Raw genomic sequence first — 20,176 nt, forward strand, 5'->3', positions numbered from 1 at the left:
GCCACTACTCCAGCCCAATTAGCATTATTAGTAACCCCAAAATACAACAACCCAAAGGTCCATAATAAACCAATGAATTTATGAACAAAATATGGTCTATCCATACAGTGTAATGTTATGTGGCATTTTTTTTAGAAAAGAATGAGGTGCTAATACTTGCTACAGTGGAGATGAACTTCAAAATCTCTAGTCCCAGTGATTTGCCTGGGACTAGAGATAGGAAGGAGAAGTAACTGTAAACTGAGGGGTCTTATTGGGGTGATAAAAATATTCAAAAACTAGATTGTGGTGATGGGTTCACTGTTGAAAAGCTTACCCCACCCCTCAAAAATCAAATTATACACTTAAATCAGGTGAATTTATGGTATATAAATTATACCTTGAGCTGAGGCTATGGTTCAATGTGCACTTGCCTTACATGGATGAGGCACTGGGTTCAATTCTCAGCACCATGTATAAATAAATAAAGGTCTATCAACAACTAAAAAAAATTTTTTCCAATAAATAAATAAAATAAATTATACCTCAATAGATATAGAAAAGGTATGATGTTTATTATGGAAAGAATTAAATGAGAAATAAGGAGACTTGGGGTTGGGGGTGGAGCTCCTTGGATAGACTACTTGCCCACCATGTGTGAGGTCCTGGGTTTGATCCCAAGGGAAAGAAACGGGGAGAGCACCTGATTTGATGACAGGTTTGTATTGAGTACTCCATATTCTATTAAATATTTTGAAAGATGCAAAAGTATAAGAGCAGCTGTTTTCAAAGTGTTTTTTAAAGTGCTAAGAGGGCAAATACCACTTCACCTTCCATACCTGGGACAGGTGTTTTGTGGTTTTCTTTTTCATTGATCCTCAGAATTCTTCTGAACAAGCCACTTACTGGGTCAGAGTAAGCTCTAGAGGTGAAATCATTTCAACATCCATGTACGAAGAGTAAAGGGCCAAGTCAGGAGAGCAACACTGGCTCAGGTGAGGTCTCTTTCCAGGAGAAGGATGAGCTTGATTTGAAACAATGAACTTGGCTTGCTGGAGACAGGAGCATATAATTACAGGCACAGAGAAGAAAGTGAGCATGACAGGTTAAAGTCACCACCTAATGGGGAAGAAACACTGTAAGTCTACTAAAATTCAGATAGAATATAAATGGAAGACCATGGATGTTAAGTTGAAAAAGATCACTTAATATCCACATGAGTTTCTTTAGTTACTGTATTACCCTGTCAACAAATTATACTTGTTTAGTTTTAATTCGGTTGAATGTGTTTCATTGTCCCAAGCAGTATAGAGTGGGTGTGAAAAAGACAGTCAGTAGAATCATTTAAATATTGCGAGCCTTTTCTTTTGACCCAAATCATTATATAACAATAACTTAACTTGGAACAAGGTTAAACCCATTGTGGAATCTAATTAAATTACTACCTAGTAGCATACCTTCTATCAACATTTCAGGCCAAATCACTTTATGCTCATGAAACTATTCTTAAAAGACCTATGTTATATAGCGTATATGCAGATATGTAGTTAAGCCAAAGTATATATCTGTTGTACATTGCATCACAAACCTGAGAGATAAGTGGTATATATCTAAGTACAATTTTATTTTCAGCGTGCATTGGAAAGAAGTTACCTGGGTATCATTGCTTTTTTTTTCTTTTTCTTTTTCCTTATTAATCAGAGTCTAAATAGAATAGGACACTTCTTTTTTAAATAGTCATTTTCTTAGATCTTCCTTCTGTATTATACTAAATTATCCCTGATGACAGAGATTTCCTCAGTACCTACTCCAAGCCACGTATACCTTCATAAGGGATAAGGACAGATTAGGATAAAAATGCCATCTACTTCCGCATAATCAGTAACATTATGAAAGAATTGGCCCTTGGGCTGGGGATGTGGCTCAAGCGGTAGCTCACTCGCCTGGCATGCGTGCGACCCAGGTTCGATCCTCAGCACCACATACAGACAAAGATGTTGTGTCCGCCAAATACTAAAAAATAAATATTAAAATTCTCTCTCTCTCCCTCTCCTCTCTCTCACTCTTTCTTTAAAAAAAAAAAAAAAAAAAAAAAAAAAAAAAGCCCTTGCAAAGAATGTCAATACTTGATTATGGAATATAACATTCCAGATTGAAGGGATAGCATGGAAAACTAGTCATATTTATCAAGAATCAAAGAAATAAGATATCAACCAGAAAATGAACAGAGAAACACAAGAGATTGCTAAGGAAATTGGAATCCAAAATGATAACACAGAAGAATTGGTGGGAAGTTTCTAAAAAAAAAAGAAGGTGTGTTAGTGTTAAGATTTTTCTAAGAGTTGAGCATGGTGGCACATGCCTGTAATCTCAGCAACTCCAGAGGCTGAGGCAGCAGTGATTGCAAGTTCAAGGCCAGCCTCAGCAATTTTTTTTTTTCCTGAGAGTATTTCAGACTTGTTGGAGGACAAAGTGACCACATAGAGAGTTTTCTTTAAAACATTGCAGTTGCCCACTCGAGAGTGAAAAAAGCTTGTGAGTAGGGAAAAGTAGAAGTGTAGGACGGAATCATTGGTGGAGAGTCGAGGTTGAAGGTTTATGTGTAGGTCACATGTGCTATGGCTATATCAGAAATGATTCAATTGGCCTTGATTATAAAACAAGCTAGAAGAAGAAGTGTTAATGATGACTTGATGGATTAGATGGACCTTGCGATTCATATCAGAACAAAATGGAGGTCATATTATTTCATATTGATCCCTGCAGGGTTCCCTAGAGTGCAGGACCAGCCTAGGGAATTACTACTTCATGTTATAGTAATACGCCACCTGTCTAGGCAGCTCAACAGGGAAGTCAGGGAGAGAGGAGAACAAGGCACCACTCAGCTCCTTAAAAAGCCCGAAATTACACCCATAATGAAATAGTGCTACACACACACCAGAATATTTAAAATTAAACCCTGATCTCACCAAATGTAAGGATATAGAATGAGAACCCTCTTGAACTACTAATGAGAATATACATTGGCTCAATCTCTTTGAAAAAACATTTTGGCATTATCTACTAAAGGAAAAAATATAAGCATCCGGGGGTGCTTGGTTTTAGCTCAATGGAAGAGCACTTGTCTAGCATGCATGAAGCCCTGGATTCAATCCCTAGCACCAAAAGAAAAAAGCCCTTTGTCCTCCCTTTAAAAATTAAAAAATAAATAAATACACTTGGACATAGCAGTGTTGCTCCTAAATTTTTTGTTTGTTTTTGTAGTTACAGATGGACAGAATTACTTGATCTTATTTGTTTATTTTTATGTGGTGCTAAGGATCAAACCCAGTGCCTCACACACGCTAGGCAAGCGCTCTACCACTGAGCTACAGCCCCAGCCCCATTTTTAATTATATACCTGCAAATATAAGCACATGTGCACCAAAACCATAACCAGAACACTCAAAAGCAGCACAGTTTATAATAGGCCAAAAAATTGGAAATAACTCAAATGTTAAACATTTATGGATAAATTTTAACATTCATACAATGAAATTGAGCTGATAAAACAGCATGGATGATTGTCAGAAATAATGTTGCATGAAATAAGCCAGACTCAAAAATACATACTACAAATCTAGTACATATGAAGCTTAAAAAACAGGCAAAATGAGTATATTTAAGTGTTCCTGCTTGGGTGGAAAACAAAGCAAGAAGAGATTATCAGAAGTCAGTACAGCAGTTCCCTTTGGGGGAAAGAGAGAGGGGGGTGACAGGAGGGATACAACAAAGGCGCCCAGGGTTGGTATTAGGTATGTGATGATCCACTCAGGTCTCTGGGTTTTTTTACTTATCTGTGAGTGTTAAAATAAAAAAAGAAAGTTGCAGCAGGGAGGGACTTCCCTCCAGGTCCTTCCTGATTTCCGCTGACTTAGTTCTAACTCCTGCATCTGCCCCAAGAGGCCTGTATAGTTTTCCCCCAGCATGTCATTCCTTCATTTAAGAAAAGGCCACGTACCCCACATTATGTGACATCTTAAAGTCCTTTACTTCACCTAAATTTGAACTATGAAGATTGATGGAAATGTACAATTGAAATTCTCTTCATGAGTAGGCATAAATCTATTTAATTTTTCCACTTAGACTGTAAATTCCATAAGATCTAGAAAGTTTTTTTTTAATCCCTCCTGTTGCTTAATGTATAAGAAGTGTTTGGTAAAGGGTATAAAATTAGTAATTTAGTCCATTGGATACTAAAAATAATGTTGCCACATATAATTTTTTAAAAATATTTTTTTAGTTGTCAGTGGACTTTTATTTTATTTATGTATTTGTGGTGCTGAATCAAACCCAGAGCCTCACACATGCTAGGCAAGTGCTCTACCACTGAGCCACAACCCCAGCCTGCCATATATAATTTTTAATTCCATCACCACACCCACTTAAGTTGATTTTGGACTTTAAAAATAACATAGTTGGACTTTGGAAGTCTTCCCAGTGATGGCTGCTCTGTTTAACTTTGCTCAGTTTTGTTTTTAAGTCAATGGAGTGTGGCTAGAATTTTTGATTAATTCACTCCTTCCCTTTCAGTACCATTGTCTCCTATCCTTTATGAAGTTCAGTATTGAAGTCATGTATATTATTTTAAGTGGCATATTGTCAGTAACTAAAGGAGCTTTATTTGCTTTGTAACATTGCCTCCTGGTTTAAATCTGTTTTCAGAAATGAAAATCTGCATTTTTTTTAACATTCTAGAAAGGATCTTTGTATTTAGTTTTACATATTGATTATAGACTAAAATTTAGATTGTAAGCATACCTTATATACCCTAGTCACTATAATCTATATTCTACCAGGAAATTAATTTTTCTGTTCATATTTTGAACTAATATAGTTTATCTGTAGATTATAAGTTGCTTTGTTTTATAAAAGAGAGGCAGATATGGGTATGTGTTTTAAAATGTATGGATTCTTATAAAACAATTTGTTTCTTGTAGTAAATGATCTTTTGTGGAACATTATTTTCTGTTGTGAAAGGCATCTGAAAATCTGTAGTTTTCTCTAGTTCCTCTTTGAACTACTATTAAGAGCACTCCCATCCCAGCCCAAGTGTGGCACACAAGCCAAACCTGTGCTCAGGACAAACCATTTCCCAGATCAGTTCTGTTTGTCCTGACACCTAGATCACTTTTCCTAAATTGAACTGCCTCATCCCTAAATGAATTGTTTGACTCATTTACCTAACTGCCAAGAAGCAATTTTGTTTTGAAGAAATATTTAATATTTTATTTCACAAAAATCCCTAAGTAGCTTTTGGGGAACAGACAAGTTTAAATGCTTCAGAATAGTTTGTTTGTTTGTTTGTTTGTTTGTTTTTAATATTTATTTTTAGTTGTAGTTGGATACAATATCTTTAAGTAATTAATATATTTTTATGTGGTGCTGAGGATTGAACCTAGGGCCTCACTTGCTAGGCAAGTGCTTTACTGCTGAGCCATAACCCCAGTCCCAGAATAGTTTTTAAACATTGGTTCATCATTGCAACCTTTCATATCTAGTTATGTTCATCCCTGTTGCATATTTTATTTGTAGCCTTAATTTATTGAAGAGAAACTGCTATTTCTAATATTTCTATTGTAATAGTCATATGACTATTTCTTAGGTCCCTTTCATACACTTTTCTTGATGACATCTCAGGACAGTTAATTTGGAAGTAGGCAGCGTATAAGACAAAACCCATAGTTTTTTTTCTTCGTTCAGTGATTATCATATTTTCCCGTGTTTTCCTTCTCTACCAAGTACTTTATTAGTGGTTCTTAAGCCTGGATGCAAATTAAAGTTTTCTGGGGAGTGTTTCAGCTGGGTGTAATTCCCAGAGGTTTCAGTTTAATTGGTCTGAGGTTGAACCTGGGCATTTTGATTTAAAAAAAAAAAAACCACCTCTCCAGGTTATTTCAGGGGGCAGCCAAAATTTGAGAACCACTGTGCTAAATCCTGTTCTAATCCCAAGACATTGTCCCCCATTAATCTCCCATTCTAGTACCTTAAAGTGTTCTCAGAAAATAATTTTTCTGATTCACTATTTACAGCTAAGTCTTGTTCGTCATCCTCCCCACCAGAGTAAATATAAGTATATTAAATCCACAGATTACTTTAGTCACTGGGTTAAAATCACCTCTTTTAACCAAACCTGTACGCAGGACCACAAATACACTCAAATGGACTAAACTGGATTTTTACTACCCCTTAATGGTACCTCCTTCTCCCCTTGGGGATTGAACCAGGAACTTCACCTGAGCTCTATCCCCAGGTATTTTCATTTTGAGACAGAGTCTTTCTTATTTGTAATCCACCTACCTCAGTCTCAGTAACAGGGATCACACATATATACCACTGTTCCCAGCACTGCCTGTTAATGTTCTTGATTCTGGGATTTTTGTTTGGTTTTGTTTTTGCATCCTGTTATTCACATGGTCGGCACCAGAAGGTAATACTGTGTAATTCAACAAGTGTTTCCTGGGCATCCCTACAGGAAAGGTGCCGAGGAGAGCAGAGAGCTCCTAATCTCACTGGGGCCTTGGTAGTCCATATATGATGTAGTTATCCCAAGAGCCATACTTTAATGAGTTAATGTACATATAATGCAAGGGCATAGTGCGTGTTACACATAAAATCCAAGAGCCTAGAATAGTAAGTGGTTAACGTGTCCTGTTTTCTGTCTTTCAGGTATCCAAACAATTGACTCTACCCAGGCTCTGTTTCTTCCAATTGGAGCATCCGTCTCTCTCCTAGTAATGTTCTTCTTCTTTGACTCAGTTCAAGTAGTTTTTACAATATGTACAGCAGGTAAATGAGTTTCTCTGTCTGTTCTTAACACACTGAAAGGAAAAAAAATCCACCTTTTTAAAGATAATTGTTCAAAAATGATGCAAGTTTTTCTTCATTATATTTCAGTTTTTTACACCCTTTAAACCTCCTTCATGAACCACCTGATATTCAGACCTGTCAACACAGTCTGAAAAAAATGCTAGGGATTTGAATATTCATGAGCTCTATGACACCAGAACAATATTGGTTTGGTTACCAGAAGGTCCAGTTTGGTGTAGCGGTCATTGGCAGCCTCTACAAATGCTTCTGTAGATAAAAACATTGCTAGCTAATTAAAGTAATTAAAGGGTCAACTCTCTGATCTGTTTTCAAGCTAAGAGATGATGGAAATACCAAAAAAAAATGCAAGACTTATTAGGAGGTCATCCCCCAAACCATTATTTATCTTTTCTCACTGAGTTAGGAGAGAATGAGAAAATCTAGTCATATTATCCCTAATTCAAACCAGGTTTTTTGTTTTAAGGAAGTTATTTGTTCAATAGTAAAGAAAGATTCTCTGGTCAATTAAATCATTTCCGCTTGTTTTGGGAAATGACTGTTTCTAAAAATGCCATTTTTTAAATAATAGATTTCTTTAAAAAAAAAAATTAACCATACCCTTTCTTTCTCTAGTTCTTGCAACGATAGCTTTTGCTTTTCTTCTTCTCCCGATGTGCCAGTATTTAACAAGACCCTGTTCACCTCAGAACAAGTAAGGACTTGGAACTTTGCTCTTAGTTATAAATTTGTGTTTTTCTTTCATGCTTGGTAGCACTGTTAGGAGTTTAAAATTTCTAGTGTTGACCAAAGCACAATAATACCAAGAGATTGAGAAGCCAGATGTTTGATCTTTTAAAACTAGAATATAGTACTTCCTTTTGTACCTTTTCATGGCAGAGAAAATAAAAACAAATCTTAGAAATTAGGAGTCCTTGCAATTATGCCCCTGCTTAGATTTTGAAAGAGGAGCAGTTTTCTTTTGGTGAACACTTCCATTCCTTTACTGGTGAGCTAACGGGTGTGAACATAGTGGTTCAATTCAGATATTCTTTGCCTTTCTTTTTGGGTGCCCTTTGGCATAATGATAGCATTCACACCTCAGCTCCTAAAATCATTGCTTGTGGGAACTAAGTTTATGCTAATGGGGATGTGGTGTATTATGTATGCATGTGGAAATGTTCACTAGGAGCAGCTGATTTTCCCAGGATAACCAAATATATTTATTTTAGTGATCTATTTATATTTAGTTATAACCAAATATATTTATCATCATACAGATATTTATTTGCCTTTATTAAATGAATTGAACTGTTGACATTTGCCTTTATTAAATGAATTGAACTGTTGGCACTCTTCAGTTTGTTTTCCACTTAAGAATAGAATTTTCCCTCTTAGCTTCTCCAGAGTTCTTGTTTATTATAGTACTGAAGATTAAACCAGATGTGCTCTACCACTGACTCCATCCCCAGTCAGTATTCATTTATATTTTGAGTTGCTGAGATTGGCCTTGAACTCAAGATCTTTCTGCCTCAGCCTCTCAAGTCATTGATTCATTGAAATTACAAGCTATGCCTAGCTTGTCACAACTCTTAAACACCCATGTTGATAATTTGGTCTCAAAAGTACATTATTGCCGGGCACAGTGGTGCACACGCCTGTCATCCCAGCAGCTCTGGAGGCTGAGTCAGGAGGATCACAAGTTCAAAACCAGCCTCAGCAGTGGCGAGGCACTAAGGAAGTCAGTGAGACCCTGCCTCTAAATACAAATAGGACTGGGGATGTGGCTCAGTGATTGAGTTCAGTCAATCCCAGTACCAAATAATAATAATATTATCAAATTGGAAAAGTACAGTTCCTCTGGAGTTTTCATAGTTCATCCTTGGGTCTTTTAGATTTCCAGGTATCGAGGTGTTGCCTACTATTCTCATCCAGCCATCCTGACTTCTGATCCTGAAGCTCCAGGGTGCTGAATGCAGTGTGCCCGCCCCTCTAGTAAATGCTGTGTGTTTTCCAGGATTTCCTTTGGTTGCTGCGGGCGTTTCACTGCTGCTGAGTTACTGTCCTTCTCTTTGTCTGTCATGCTTGTCCTCATCTGGGTTCTCACTGGCCACTGGCTTCTCATGGATGGTAAGTAACGAAATGTAAACAGACTGATTTACTTAACATGATTTTGTGGATAACTTAAGTTTGTGCAGTTGCAGAACCATCATTGCAGTCAGTTGTGGAGCATTTTTATTCCTCACACCCTAAAACCCATACTCACAGCTGTCAGACTCCACCCCACCGTAGCCCCAGGCATCTTATTTTCTGTCTGGATTTCTCTATTTTGGACACTTACATGGCCTTTTTTGTCTGACTCCTTCCACTTAGCAACATGTTTTCTAAGTTGTAAACATGTCATAACCTGTATGGGTGTTCTTTTTTTATGACTGAATATTGTTCCATTACCAAAGTTTTTTAATTCATTCATCAGTTATTTCCCCTGTTTTGTGCTGTTAATGAATAATGTGTGAATTATTTTATTATTGCTATATCTTTAGATTGTTTTTTAATCTTTTTCTGTTATAAATAATCCTGAGGTAAAAGTACTTGTTCCACCTCTTGGTATATTTCAGATCACTTAGATTCTCCTCCGCTTCCCCTGCTCTACTGGGTATTAAACTGAGGACCTCATACATGATCTGCCACTGAACTATATCCCCATCCCCAACCTAGCTAATTTTTTAAAGATGAATTCCTAGACGTGGGGTTCCTATAACATATGGGTTTTGAAAAGCCATAGTAGTTTATGCTCCTGTGCACAGCATATGAGAATTCCCCTTCATTGATGATGATGATGATGAAATAATGAGAATAACAACTAAAATTCATCGAGTGCTTTTTATGTACTGGGTGCTCCACTGAATTACCTCATGTAATCCTTAATGTAACTCTTGGAAGTTGGAACTGTTATGGTTCCCAGTTTGCAAATGAGGTAACTGTTCAGACAAGTGACTTACTAAGTTACAGAGCTTCTGTGTATATTTCTTACTTAACTACCAAACCACCTTGAAAATACCTTTCCAAAAATCTCTTATCCTTCTTCAAGTCATTCTGGAAACATTAGAAAACTTTAAGACCCTGCTGTCATTTTTCTCAGTTTACTTTCCTAATCTCAAGAAACTTCTAATGACTCTTGTCTGTCTCATAAAATCTGCTCACCTTTTCCTTTCCTTTGGTGGTTGAGAAGGGAAGCAGGTTAAATATAATCAGTTTTATACTTACTTGTAGTACTATTTAAAGAGTTTTTAATGAAGGAATTTGAAAATCCGAAAACTACAGGTATGGATGGCATCTACTCCTGTTACCATTCCAAACAACCGTGAGGTTAATCCAGCTGCCAAGCCTGTGCTCTGCCAGTTACCATGAGTTGTCATTCAGGGTCTCTAAGCACAGAACCACCCAAAGTGATACCTGCTGTCCAGGCCTCAAGTTCAGGAGTGACTTAAGTTAAGCTGATAGGATCTGTCTGCTTTCCATGACGGACCTTACGTGTGCCGAGTAGAATATTGGGGGTTAGGTGTTTTTATATTTATGTTTTGTTTAAAACACTTGCATCAACTATCAGAATTTATTCAAAACCAAGGATGTTCTGTTCATGATCAAATTTGGACAGAACCTGATAAAAGGGATTATAAATTTATTTTTTAGGCCCTAATTGGCCTACCCAGTAGATTTTTTACTGCATTTTCAATTGTTGCTGTAATTTCCCTCTATTTGTACAAGAACCTTTTTTTTTAACCAGTTTACACTAAGCTGCTTTTGTGAAGAGAATTTTTAAGAAAGCCTTTGAGGTTTTTGTTTCTCAGATTAGTATTTGATACATGTTTGTCTTGTTTTCTGCTACTACAAGAGTGTAGCTTTCTTGCCCTGATCTGTAACATCCTGAAATATGTTGCTCTCAGCATGGAAATTAAATTTCCAAGGATCCTCTGCAGAATTAGTTCATCTTGTGGACAAGTGAGATTTGGGAGTGAGGTTTTTTTTAAATGAGCATTTTTAGTTAACAGCTGTCCTTTGAAGTTAATGTGTGGTGGAAATAGGCTGATAGATGTTTTGCAGTGCTATAGGAAGTTTTCATACTAAAAGTGGACTTGAGCATTTTCTTAAACTGAAACCTAGAGCTGTTTCATCTACTCTTCATCTACTCTGTTTCATGTGGCAAATTAACCTTTTAAATTTGGGAAAGCTTGGAATTATTTGACCAGTCCATGGTGGTCTGTTGACTAAAAGCTGATAGGTTGTCTGTTGAGGTGCTAGGAATCAAACCCAGGGCCTGGAATGCACCAGGCAAGCGCTGTACCACTGAACTACACCCCCAGCCTAAGCTGATGTTTTGTTTGTTTGTTTGTTTTGGTACTAGGGTTTGAAACCAGGGGCACTTAACCACTGAGCCATGTCTCCAACCTTTTTTGTATATTTTATTTAGAGACAGGGTCTCATTGAGTTGCTTAGGTCCTCACTAAGTTGCATAGACTGGCTTTGAACTCGAAATCCTCCTGCCTCAGCCTCTTAAGCTACTGGGATTACAGACGTGTAGTTGATGAATCTTGAGTACGCACAACTTAGTGTTTCAATGATCGTTGAACCAGGTTCACTGTGTGCATCCCCTGACCAGTTTAGGGACTAACAGAGTCTTGATACATATCTAATCCAGCCCCTCATTTTAAAGCAGTTGCTACTACCCTATCACCAAGAAATGTTTAGTGCTAGGAATCGAAAAGTTGATATTTTTATTTATTTTATTTTAAAATGCTAGACTCTGGTGCTTAGTCTGCATAGGTATGGATATCTCAAGGTCCTCTAAGAACAGGGCACTGCTTAAGACCCTACAGGTTGTGTATTCCTTGTTGAGAACACTTGTAGCTCAGTTTAACATATCATTGTCTTTACCCCTGACCTTCCTAGTTGTGGAAGACAAGGTGATACAGAGATGTCAGTAATTAATTTAAAATGACTACTAAATAACTATGATTTATAATTTACTTCCCTAACACTTTTGGTTAATTCACACTTAGCTGAAAGTTAAGTTCATTTGTAAAGCTATCAGGGAGTCTTGGGAAGTTTTCAAACAATATGGAGCTTCTTTATTATATCTGGAAAAGCTAGTGCTACGGTTGTTGAAAAACTATAGATATATGTGTGCAGTGAACCTTGTCCCCAAGGAGCTTCTCTTGGTGCTCAAGTTTAAGAACCTCTGCTGTGTGAAGAGACTATATAGGGCCAGGTAGAGGCAGAGAGACCAGGTGGTTACTGTAGCAGTCGAGCTAGAGACAGTGTAGCTTGTACCAAGTGTTATAAGAGAGTATTCCAAAATAAGCCACAGATTTTGGTCTGCACAACTAAGAGAATAAATATACACACTCTACTCTGGTGGGGACCAATTTAGAGAAGAACTTGCGATAGATTAAATGTGAGAGGCCTGTTGGACATTCAAGGAAATATTTCACTTAGCCCTAGTCTGTATGAATCAGAAGTTGAAAGTTGAGATACAGACTGGAAATAAAAATGTGAGATAGACTGAGATTGGAGGAGATCATCAAGGAAGTGAAGCAGAGGTAAGAGCAAAATTGAGAGGACAGGTTCAGGGTCTGGGAACTGAGGAAGAGCTACAGCAAAACCTGAAAAGGAGCAGCAGATACAGGAGAGAGGAACCAGGAGTGTGCACTTTCCTGAAAGCCACGTGAGAAGGGAGCCGGAAGCCATCGATGGTCATGTACAGATCAGCTGAGATGAGCACAAGGGTTCCTTGCTGCGCTTAACAACAGGAGGGTCCTTGGCAGCCCCAAGAAACTCTGAAGTAGCAGAGATGAAGCCTTTGAGGAACGGGTGAAAGAGGTGAATGTGATCTAGTCAGTCTTCAGGTAATAATGTCTGACTTACAGAAAGCCAGTGGAAGAGGGGAAAAAAACCAACCACCACAATAAGGGAAAAACCAGGAAAGTAAAACATTCTGTAGGACACATAGTTCCCATTTCATTAAAAAGACCGCTGATTGGGGGTTGGGGTTGTGGCTCAGCGGTAGAGCACTCGCCTAGCACGTGGAAGGCCCTGGGTTCGATCCTCAGCACCACATAAAAATAATAAAGGTATCGTGTTCAACTACAACTAAAAAAATATTTTTTAAAAAACCCTGCTGATTGAAAAAGATTTAAAAGACATAAAGATCCTGGACTGGATACTGGCTTAGACAAACTGTATATAAGAGACACTCTGGAGTCTATTAGAGATTGAGATGAAAATTCATTGAAATGGAAACTCATAATTGTTGGCTTTAAAGCAGATTTTAGCTGGATGTGGTGGCAGGTGCTCGAAATTCCAGTAACTTGAGAGGCTGAGACAGGAGGAATGCAAGTTTTAAACCAGCCTCAGCAACTTAGCAAGACCCTAAAAATATATAGAAGGCTAGAGAATATAACACCCCAGTATTAAAAAAAAAAAAAAAAAAAAAATTTAGCCAGAAGCAGTGATGCACCTCTGTAGTCCCAGCTACTCAGGAGTCTGAAGCAGGAAGATCGAAAGTTTGAAGCTGGCCTTGGCCACTACATCTTCTCTCAAAATAAAAAGGTCTGGGGGTGTAGCTATGTGATAGGCAGGGCACCCTGGGTTTAATCCACAGTACCAAAAAAAAAAAAAGATGATTTTGTGATCTCATATTTTAAAAATACACATGGCTTGCTCACCGTGTAATGCCCTCCATGTTATAACACAGCAAGATAGTCCTTGACAGATGACAGCACATTGTACTTTTCAGTCTCCCTACCGAGAAATAAAATTTATTTTCTGTATAAAAATACATGTGTAAAAAAATTTGGGAAGATGTTTTACACCGTTTATCTCTGGAGAGTGGCAATGTAGGTTTTGAAACCTTAACGGTGTTCTCTAGTTTCCTTTATTTCTATAATAGTTACTGCTTTTGTAGTAAGTATTAAGGAAAATAGAAGGAATTGGAGACAGCTCACACCCACAGCTCTTCAGAGGACCTTTTTGTTGAGGAGGGATCTTTATGTGAGTGTTAAAATACAATGCAAATGTGTAATATTTCTAATAAAAGAAAATCCTGTAAAGAGAGAGGAGTGACTGGCTGGAAGGACATCCTGAGCAGAGGAAAGGGGATGTGGTCTAGGGCACAGTTGACTCTAGAGTAAGGACAGTGCAGCCACACAGGGGATGACCAGGAATGAGAGCAAGGAGGTCTCAACTGAGCCTGACCTGCCGCTGTATGGTCCAGCACCATATCTAGCGGGAGACAGGATGCTTCTCAGGGCCCAGCAGATCCAAACCAGCAGAAGTGGACACTTCACAATAGTGTGGATATAAGTGCCTAAAATTATAGTTCAGAGCCCCCAGACTTCGGAAGGAACCACAGACTGTTGGGTGGATAAGCCGAAGAGCTTGTGGGAAGAGTCACAAACCTGACTGCTCTCTCTTCTCCCCAGCTCTGGCCATGGGTCTCTGTGTCGCCATGATCGCCTTTGTTCGGCTGCCTAGCCTCAAGGTTTCCTGCCTGCTCCTCTCAGGGCTTCTCATCTACGATGTCTTTTGGGTAAGCATCTGTTTCCTGAACGCCCCTGCTCTCCTCATGTGCAGTTGAAGCATTCACTGCTGAAAGCCGTCCACTCCAGTACCCAGAGCCTGCTCCCCAGACCACTCCCTGCAGTCCTGCACTGTGCTCGCTCACAGTGTGCTGACAGCTGGTTGAGCCTTCTCCCCGTAGAGCTGTGGTACAGTAGCTCAGGGTGGAGGAGGCAGCCAGCAAACGAGCTTCCCTGTGTGGGAGCACCCAGTTCCACTGTTGGGGAGTCTCCGGGCACGAGAGACATTGGGAAACCTGGAGGCACACTTGAAGAGCAAAGATTTTCTTCAAAGCATGCAGTCAAAGAAAGCATTGATGAGCTCTGCTCTGAGAACAGAAAGGGTGATGCTGAAAGCGAGTTGCTTGCAGCCCCCTTCACTAAAGGCACCTCTCCACCCTGGCAGGTATTTTTCTCAGCCTACATCTTCAATAGCAATGTCATGGTGAAGGTGGCCACACAGCCGGCCGACAACCCCCTTGACGTTCTGTCCCGGAAGCTCCACCTGGGGCCAAATGTTGGGCGTGATGTTCCTCGCCTGTCTCTGCCTGGAAAATTGGTCTTCCCAAGGTAGGACTGGCCTGTTGGGCCTCATCCCGTTTCCTGCCTCGGTTGTGTGTCTTGTCTTCAGCATTCTGGCCCTAAACTGAAAAGGGTTAGGAGGCCACCATCTCTAAGTGAAAAAGTGAGGTTGAGAATACCAACTTGACTTTCCAAGATGCATCACCGAGTGATATGGGTGTTGTGTTTTATATTTGATCGATGTTACTAAACACCTGAACATTATTGCTAGTCCTGTTTTATTAATTTTTTAGTCCTGGGGATTGAACCCAGGGACCCTTAACAACTGAGCCACATCCCCAGTCCTTTTTGAGACAGGATTTGAGTCGCTTAGGGCCTAAGTTTCTGAAGCTAGCTTTGAACTTGGCGATCCTCCTGCCTCAGCCTCTCAAGTCACTGCGATTACAGGCATGTACCACTGTGCCCAGCTTGTTCCCACTTTCTAAAGTTGGCTAAAATTAATAGAATCAGGATCATTTTTACTTTTAAGACACTCATATAAATGTTCCAATAGTAAAATTGAACATTTCCTGGAAATATAATCATAGCAAAATTAATGTGCTGCTTTTATCTCCTGTGTCTGGGAGTAGTCAGTCACTATTGACACTGTAAATAAGCATCTATCTCAAATCATGCTTTGCCCGACATTCCAGAGGAGGTAGTGCTTGGGCACATCACTTCAGCAGTCACTGACAAGCTGCTGTCCTGAAACACTGAGGGCCCGGATTGGAGACCTCTGCTGCCAGTTCCTAAGGGGCTTTTAATCTCTAAACCGGAAAACTAGTGTCCACCAGTAGAGATTGCTCTCTGCCCTCTGGATGAGTTCTTTGACTACTTAAAAGCTGACAGACTGGGGCTGGAGCTCAGTGGCAGAGCACTTGCCTAGCGTGCGTGAGGCACTGGGTTCAATCCTCAGCACTGCATAGAAATAAACAAAATTCTGTCCACCTATAACCACAGGAAAAAAAAAAAAGACTTTATACAGTAGTAGAAATTGGATTGAGAGTGGCATTCCACATTTCAGCTCCACGGGCAGTCACTTCTCTATGTTGGGCATTGGAGACATTGTGATGCCCGGTCTGCTGTTGTGCTTTGTCCTTCGCTATGACAACTATAAAAAACAAGCCAGCGGTGACTCCTGTGGTGCCTCTGGACCCGCCAACATCTCCGGGCGCATGCAGAAGGTGTCCTACTTCCACTGCACCCTCATTGGATACTTTGTAGGTAAGAGTGCTGGGAGCTGCTGCTCCTCGCTGGCTGGCCTCCAGTCTTTGGGATCACATCAGGTCTTCCAAGTGCAGGTGCTGACCTAGAGAGTAGGAACTCTGTTATCTGTTCAGATAACTAAAAAGGACCCCGCCCAGCTTGTGAGATGATGCACACTGTCTCTGCTGTGGGACCAGCTCCCCATTGAACAGCACAGCTGAGAGCCACAGACACAGCACACAAGATCGCACCCTGGGCTCAGCATAAATCTTCCACAGAATTTAGTGAATGGCAGAGATTTACCTTGATTTGGTCAATATTTCTGTCACCCCTGACCTCAGACTCTCCCCAGGCTCAGTGTTTCTCCAGCCAGCTCCCCTACAGACAGACAGACCGACTGACTGGGCTGTTCCATGCCCATGACCGTTACAGTGGAGTGAATAGGGAAGGAGCACCTCTCCCAAGCCTCCCAACATCAGCACTGTGCTCACCTGCAGCACTGCGTGCACATGGGTTCACTTCCAGGCAGAAACCCTGCCTGACAGGGACAAGGCAAGTGGCATTACCCCCGTGAGACAGTATAGGAGGCTCAGAGAGGGGGGAATTCCTCCCCCAGGGTTACACGGCTCATGTAAGTATAGCAAATTTGGAACCTGTACCCAGGGCTCTGCCTTCAAGTCCAGCGTCACACACCACAGGAGGCAGAGGGAGAGCAGCCCCAGTCAGGGTGGAAGGGAGGGTTGAACCAGGCACCGAGCAAGGAGTGGGACTTGGGCCAGTCACATGTCCTTGGAGTTGCTCCACATTTAACTGCTGGAGCTGGGCATTTCATACCCTCTCTGTGGACTGGACTTATATCACATCCTGTTTCCGAGGTGACAGGGCCTCCCTTCTCTCAGGATCACTCACCAATGTCTTTCCTTCCAGGTCTGCTCACTGCTACTGTGGCGTCTCGCATCCACCGAGCTGCCCAGCCCGCCCTCCTTTACCTGGTGCCATTTACCTTATTGCCACTCCTCACCATGGCCTATTTAAAGGTGAGAGGAGGGCTGAGACTGTAGCTCAGTGTAGAGGGTCTGCCCAGCACGTGCCTGGGTTTTCATCCCCAGGACAGGGCATGAGGTGAGAGAAGTGGGTGTAAACCTGCAAAAGCAGTAACTTGGCACTGACCTTGGGTTTGTGCACATACTCTCCTCACTGGAGGGGGTTCTGCTTGAGCCCCTGATCTCGACTGTCATGTGCTCTGGCCTGGCATTGGTGAACTTCTCTGGATTCTTAGAGCCACTAGTAGAAAATGGGATTGATTAGACCGTTATACCAACTGGTCATGGATTAATTGACTTGAAATTCCAAGAGCCCAACTAGAGGGACTTCCTACTTCTTCTCTTAAAGCAGTACCTAGGGCTGGGAGTGTAGCTCGGTGAGGCTCTGGGTTTGATCCCCAGAACCAGAAGGAAAAGAAGAACAGTCCCCTAGTACTCTAACATCTTTTTTAAATCATCTTGCATTAAGGCTTGGGAAGAATTACAAAGGATTTAATAGAATTGAAGCAGTATATGGTAAAAACTAAATTCAGAGAGCACATTTCCTCATTTTCCAAATTTGAATCACCATCTCATTTTTATAGCTAGGAAACAGGCCAAGGTTCCTTAACCTGCCTAAGGCCGTTACTATCAGGGCTAGAACCTGTATCAGGCTAGAGTTGGAACAGAGTTCTTAAAAATCTTTCTTGCTCAAGGAGCCTAAGATCATGTCTTCTACCTGGTTCTCCTTGAAATCAAGTTAGGTTTGGTTTAATGCTCTTTGAGAGCCTGTTTGGAGGTTCAGGGATGGGGCGGGGGATGCAGCTACTTGGATGCCCTTGACGAAAGAACGGTCCTCCTTTATCAAGGAGGGTCATCCTCTAGGACTGAATGTGCAGCTTCAGGAAGGACACACATGGGGCAGTGAGGAAGGAAGGGGACACCTGCCTAGCCATACAGATCAGCCAAATCAACCCTGGCAATCAGTAAGGTGACAGATGTCACAGCCAGATCGCCCTCACAGTTATTGACTGCTCTCTGGCCCCCACAGAAGCAGTTTAATCTGAGAATCAGAAAGGACTTGGGGCTTTGTGTGCCTCTGTCTAAATCTAACTCGGATTGAATTTGTCCCTTCCTTCCCAGGGTGACCTACGGCGGATGTGGTCTGAGCCGTTCCACTCCAAGTCCAGCAGCTCCCGGTTCCTGGAAGTATGATGGATCCCACGGGAAGTGACCAGGATGGCCAGTGTCGTCCTTTTCTCTCACCACGTGGTTTTGTTTCCTCTTCTTAGAGCTGGCCTGGTACTCAGAAGTCACCTGTTGAAGGAACAGGCATGTGACTGGAATCTGCACCTGAGGAAGCCGGTTGGCAGGGAAGGGTGCTGGCCCTGCTGGTCCTCCTGCAGTGGTAGGGTGGAGCCTTTTAGAGTGACAGGCCCTCCCTCCCATTTTTGGGGATCTGCACCGGACTGTTACGTGCAGGGAGATGGAGATTTGACTATTTAAAAACTGCAAACGGCAAGGAGTCGTTTTAGAACTTTTTGAACACTAAAAGGATTAAAAAAAATTAGCAAACCGAAGTTTCTTCAGTGAACCCTCCAGAACTTTGGGACCAGTTTCCTATGGGGGACTCAGTTTCAGAGAACTGAGACAGAAGCTCTTCTGTCATTATTTTCTTCTTTCCTTTTTTTGGATTTATTAAATATTTTCTGTGGTGTGAAGTGACTTATTAAATCCACAGACATTGAGTGACTTCTTACAACATACACATAAGGATTTGTTGTAATGAGTTCATGTCCACCCAGATGTCGTGTTGGCGGTGAACAAGGGCACGGTTTTTATACATACGTACATATATATATATATATATATACACACACACACACACATGCGCACATAGATATATACAAATAAACAAAATTAAAACCTGCTAAGATCATGCTGTGTAGCAGACAGGGGCTTGCTGTGATTTTGAGCATGTAGAGCAGTTTACTGTGGCTTCCTTGTATAAGCTGCCGTCTCCCCGTCACAACTGACCCTGCAGTTACCAACCAGGATAGCATTCGGACTGACAGACTGTGGGCTTTGGGGGACTCTTAACTTGGTTTGATCAGTGTAGCAAATTAGGGATGAAAAGTTAAAACAAAGTCCTTTTCTTTTTACAGGCTTCTCCCTGCAGGGTTTTTAGTAGTTTCTTCCTGAACCAGTGCATGTAATATAGCAGCAGGTGTCTTTGTGCTTTCTGATCATAGTAATGTACTACCTGTAAATACATTTTTCTATTTTGTATTTTTTTGTATTTTTTTCTTTTTTTGGCATTTTGTTTCATTGGTGTGCTGTATTTTCCATGCCCTCACTCCCTTAAGAAAAAAAAAAAGGAAAAAAGCAACATAATCCTGTCCTTGCTGTTGTGATTATAGTCTTGACTTACCTGTGGTGACAACTGGGAACAAATGTCAAATGCCGTCTGAGACGGACCCAAAATTCCAGGAACCAGAGAAAGAACAGGACGTCCTTGCCCTCAGGAGCCAGGCTGCGCGGGGTCTTCGCTCTGGTGGTACCTGGTGCGACGCGTGCTTACCTTTACCTCGGTGGCCCTTGGCCTGGCATTGTCCTGAAAAGACCCAACGACAGAGGCTGGAGAAGGGCCCACACGCCCCAGTTCCTTCCATAGAGTGTCCCCTCTGTGGCCTGCCTGTCCTCCCCGTGCACTGAACTGGCGTGCCGCCGTCTCCATGGCATGCAGTTACTGGGTGGGACTCCCGCAGTCAGGGCGCTGGGTTCTTCTGTTGCCTTCAAATCCTGCTGAGGGGTTTGGGGTGTTTTGTTTTGTTTTTAATAAACGACTCCTTTCTAGCCTTTGTCACATCATCTTCACTTTTGGTGGCTGGTACCAAGCAGATGCGTCCCATCACCTCCTACTGCTCCACCTCTTCCAAAACGCCA

At 41.1% G+C, this 20,176-nt stretch overlaps 1 protein-coding gene across 2 annotated transcripts in view; it reads left to right on the forward strand.

Moving 5' to 3' along the window:
* The window catches only part of Sppl3 (signal peptide peptidase like 3), a 109,156-nt gene extending 89,637 nt beyond the window's left edge, over positions 1–19,519 (forward strand). For both annotated transcript variants that reach the window (XM_077108903.1, XM_077108904.1), the window contains 8 exons: positions 6,688–6,807; positions 7,462–7,540; positions 8,843–8,955; positions 14,307–14,413; positions 14,848–15,011; positions 16,027–16,226; positions 17,136–17,245; positions 18,374–19,519. In XM_077108903.1, the coding sequence (XP_076965018.1) occupies positions 6,688–6,807; positions 7,462–7,540; positions 8,843–8,955; positions 14,307–14,413; positions 14,848–15,011; positions 16,027–16,226; positions 17,136–17,245; positions 18,374–18,445 (965 nt within the window). In that variant the 3' untranslated portion in view covers positions 18,446–19,519. The remainder of the gene's footprint in view (positions 1–6,687; positions 6,808–7,461; positions 7,541–8,842; positions 8,956–14,306; positions 14,414–14,847; positions 15,012–16,026; positions 16,227–17,135; positions 17,246–18,373) is intronic.
* Positions 19,520–20,176: the final 657 nt, after the last annotated feature.

This window comes from Callospermophilus lateralis, chromosome 1 (assembly GCF_048772815.1).
Source record: "Callospermophilus lateralis isolate mCalLat2 chromosome 1, mCalLat2.hap1, whole genome shotgun sequence".
Classification (NCBI taxonomy): Eukaryota; Metazoa; Chordata; class Mammalia; order Rodentia; family Sciuridae; genus Callospermophilus; species Callospermophilus lateralis.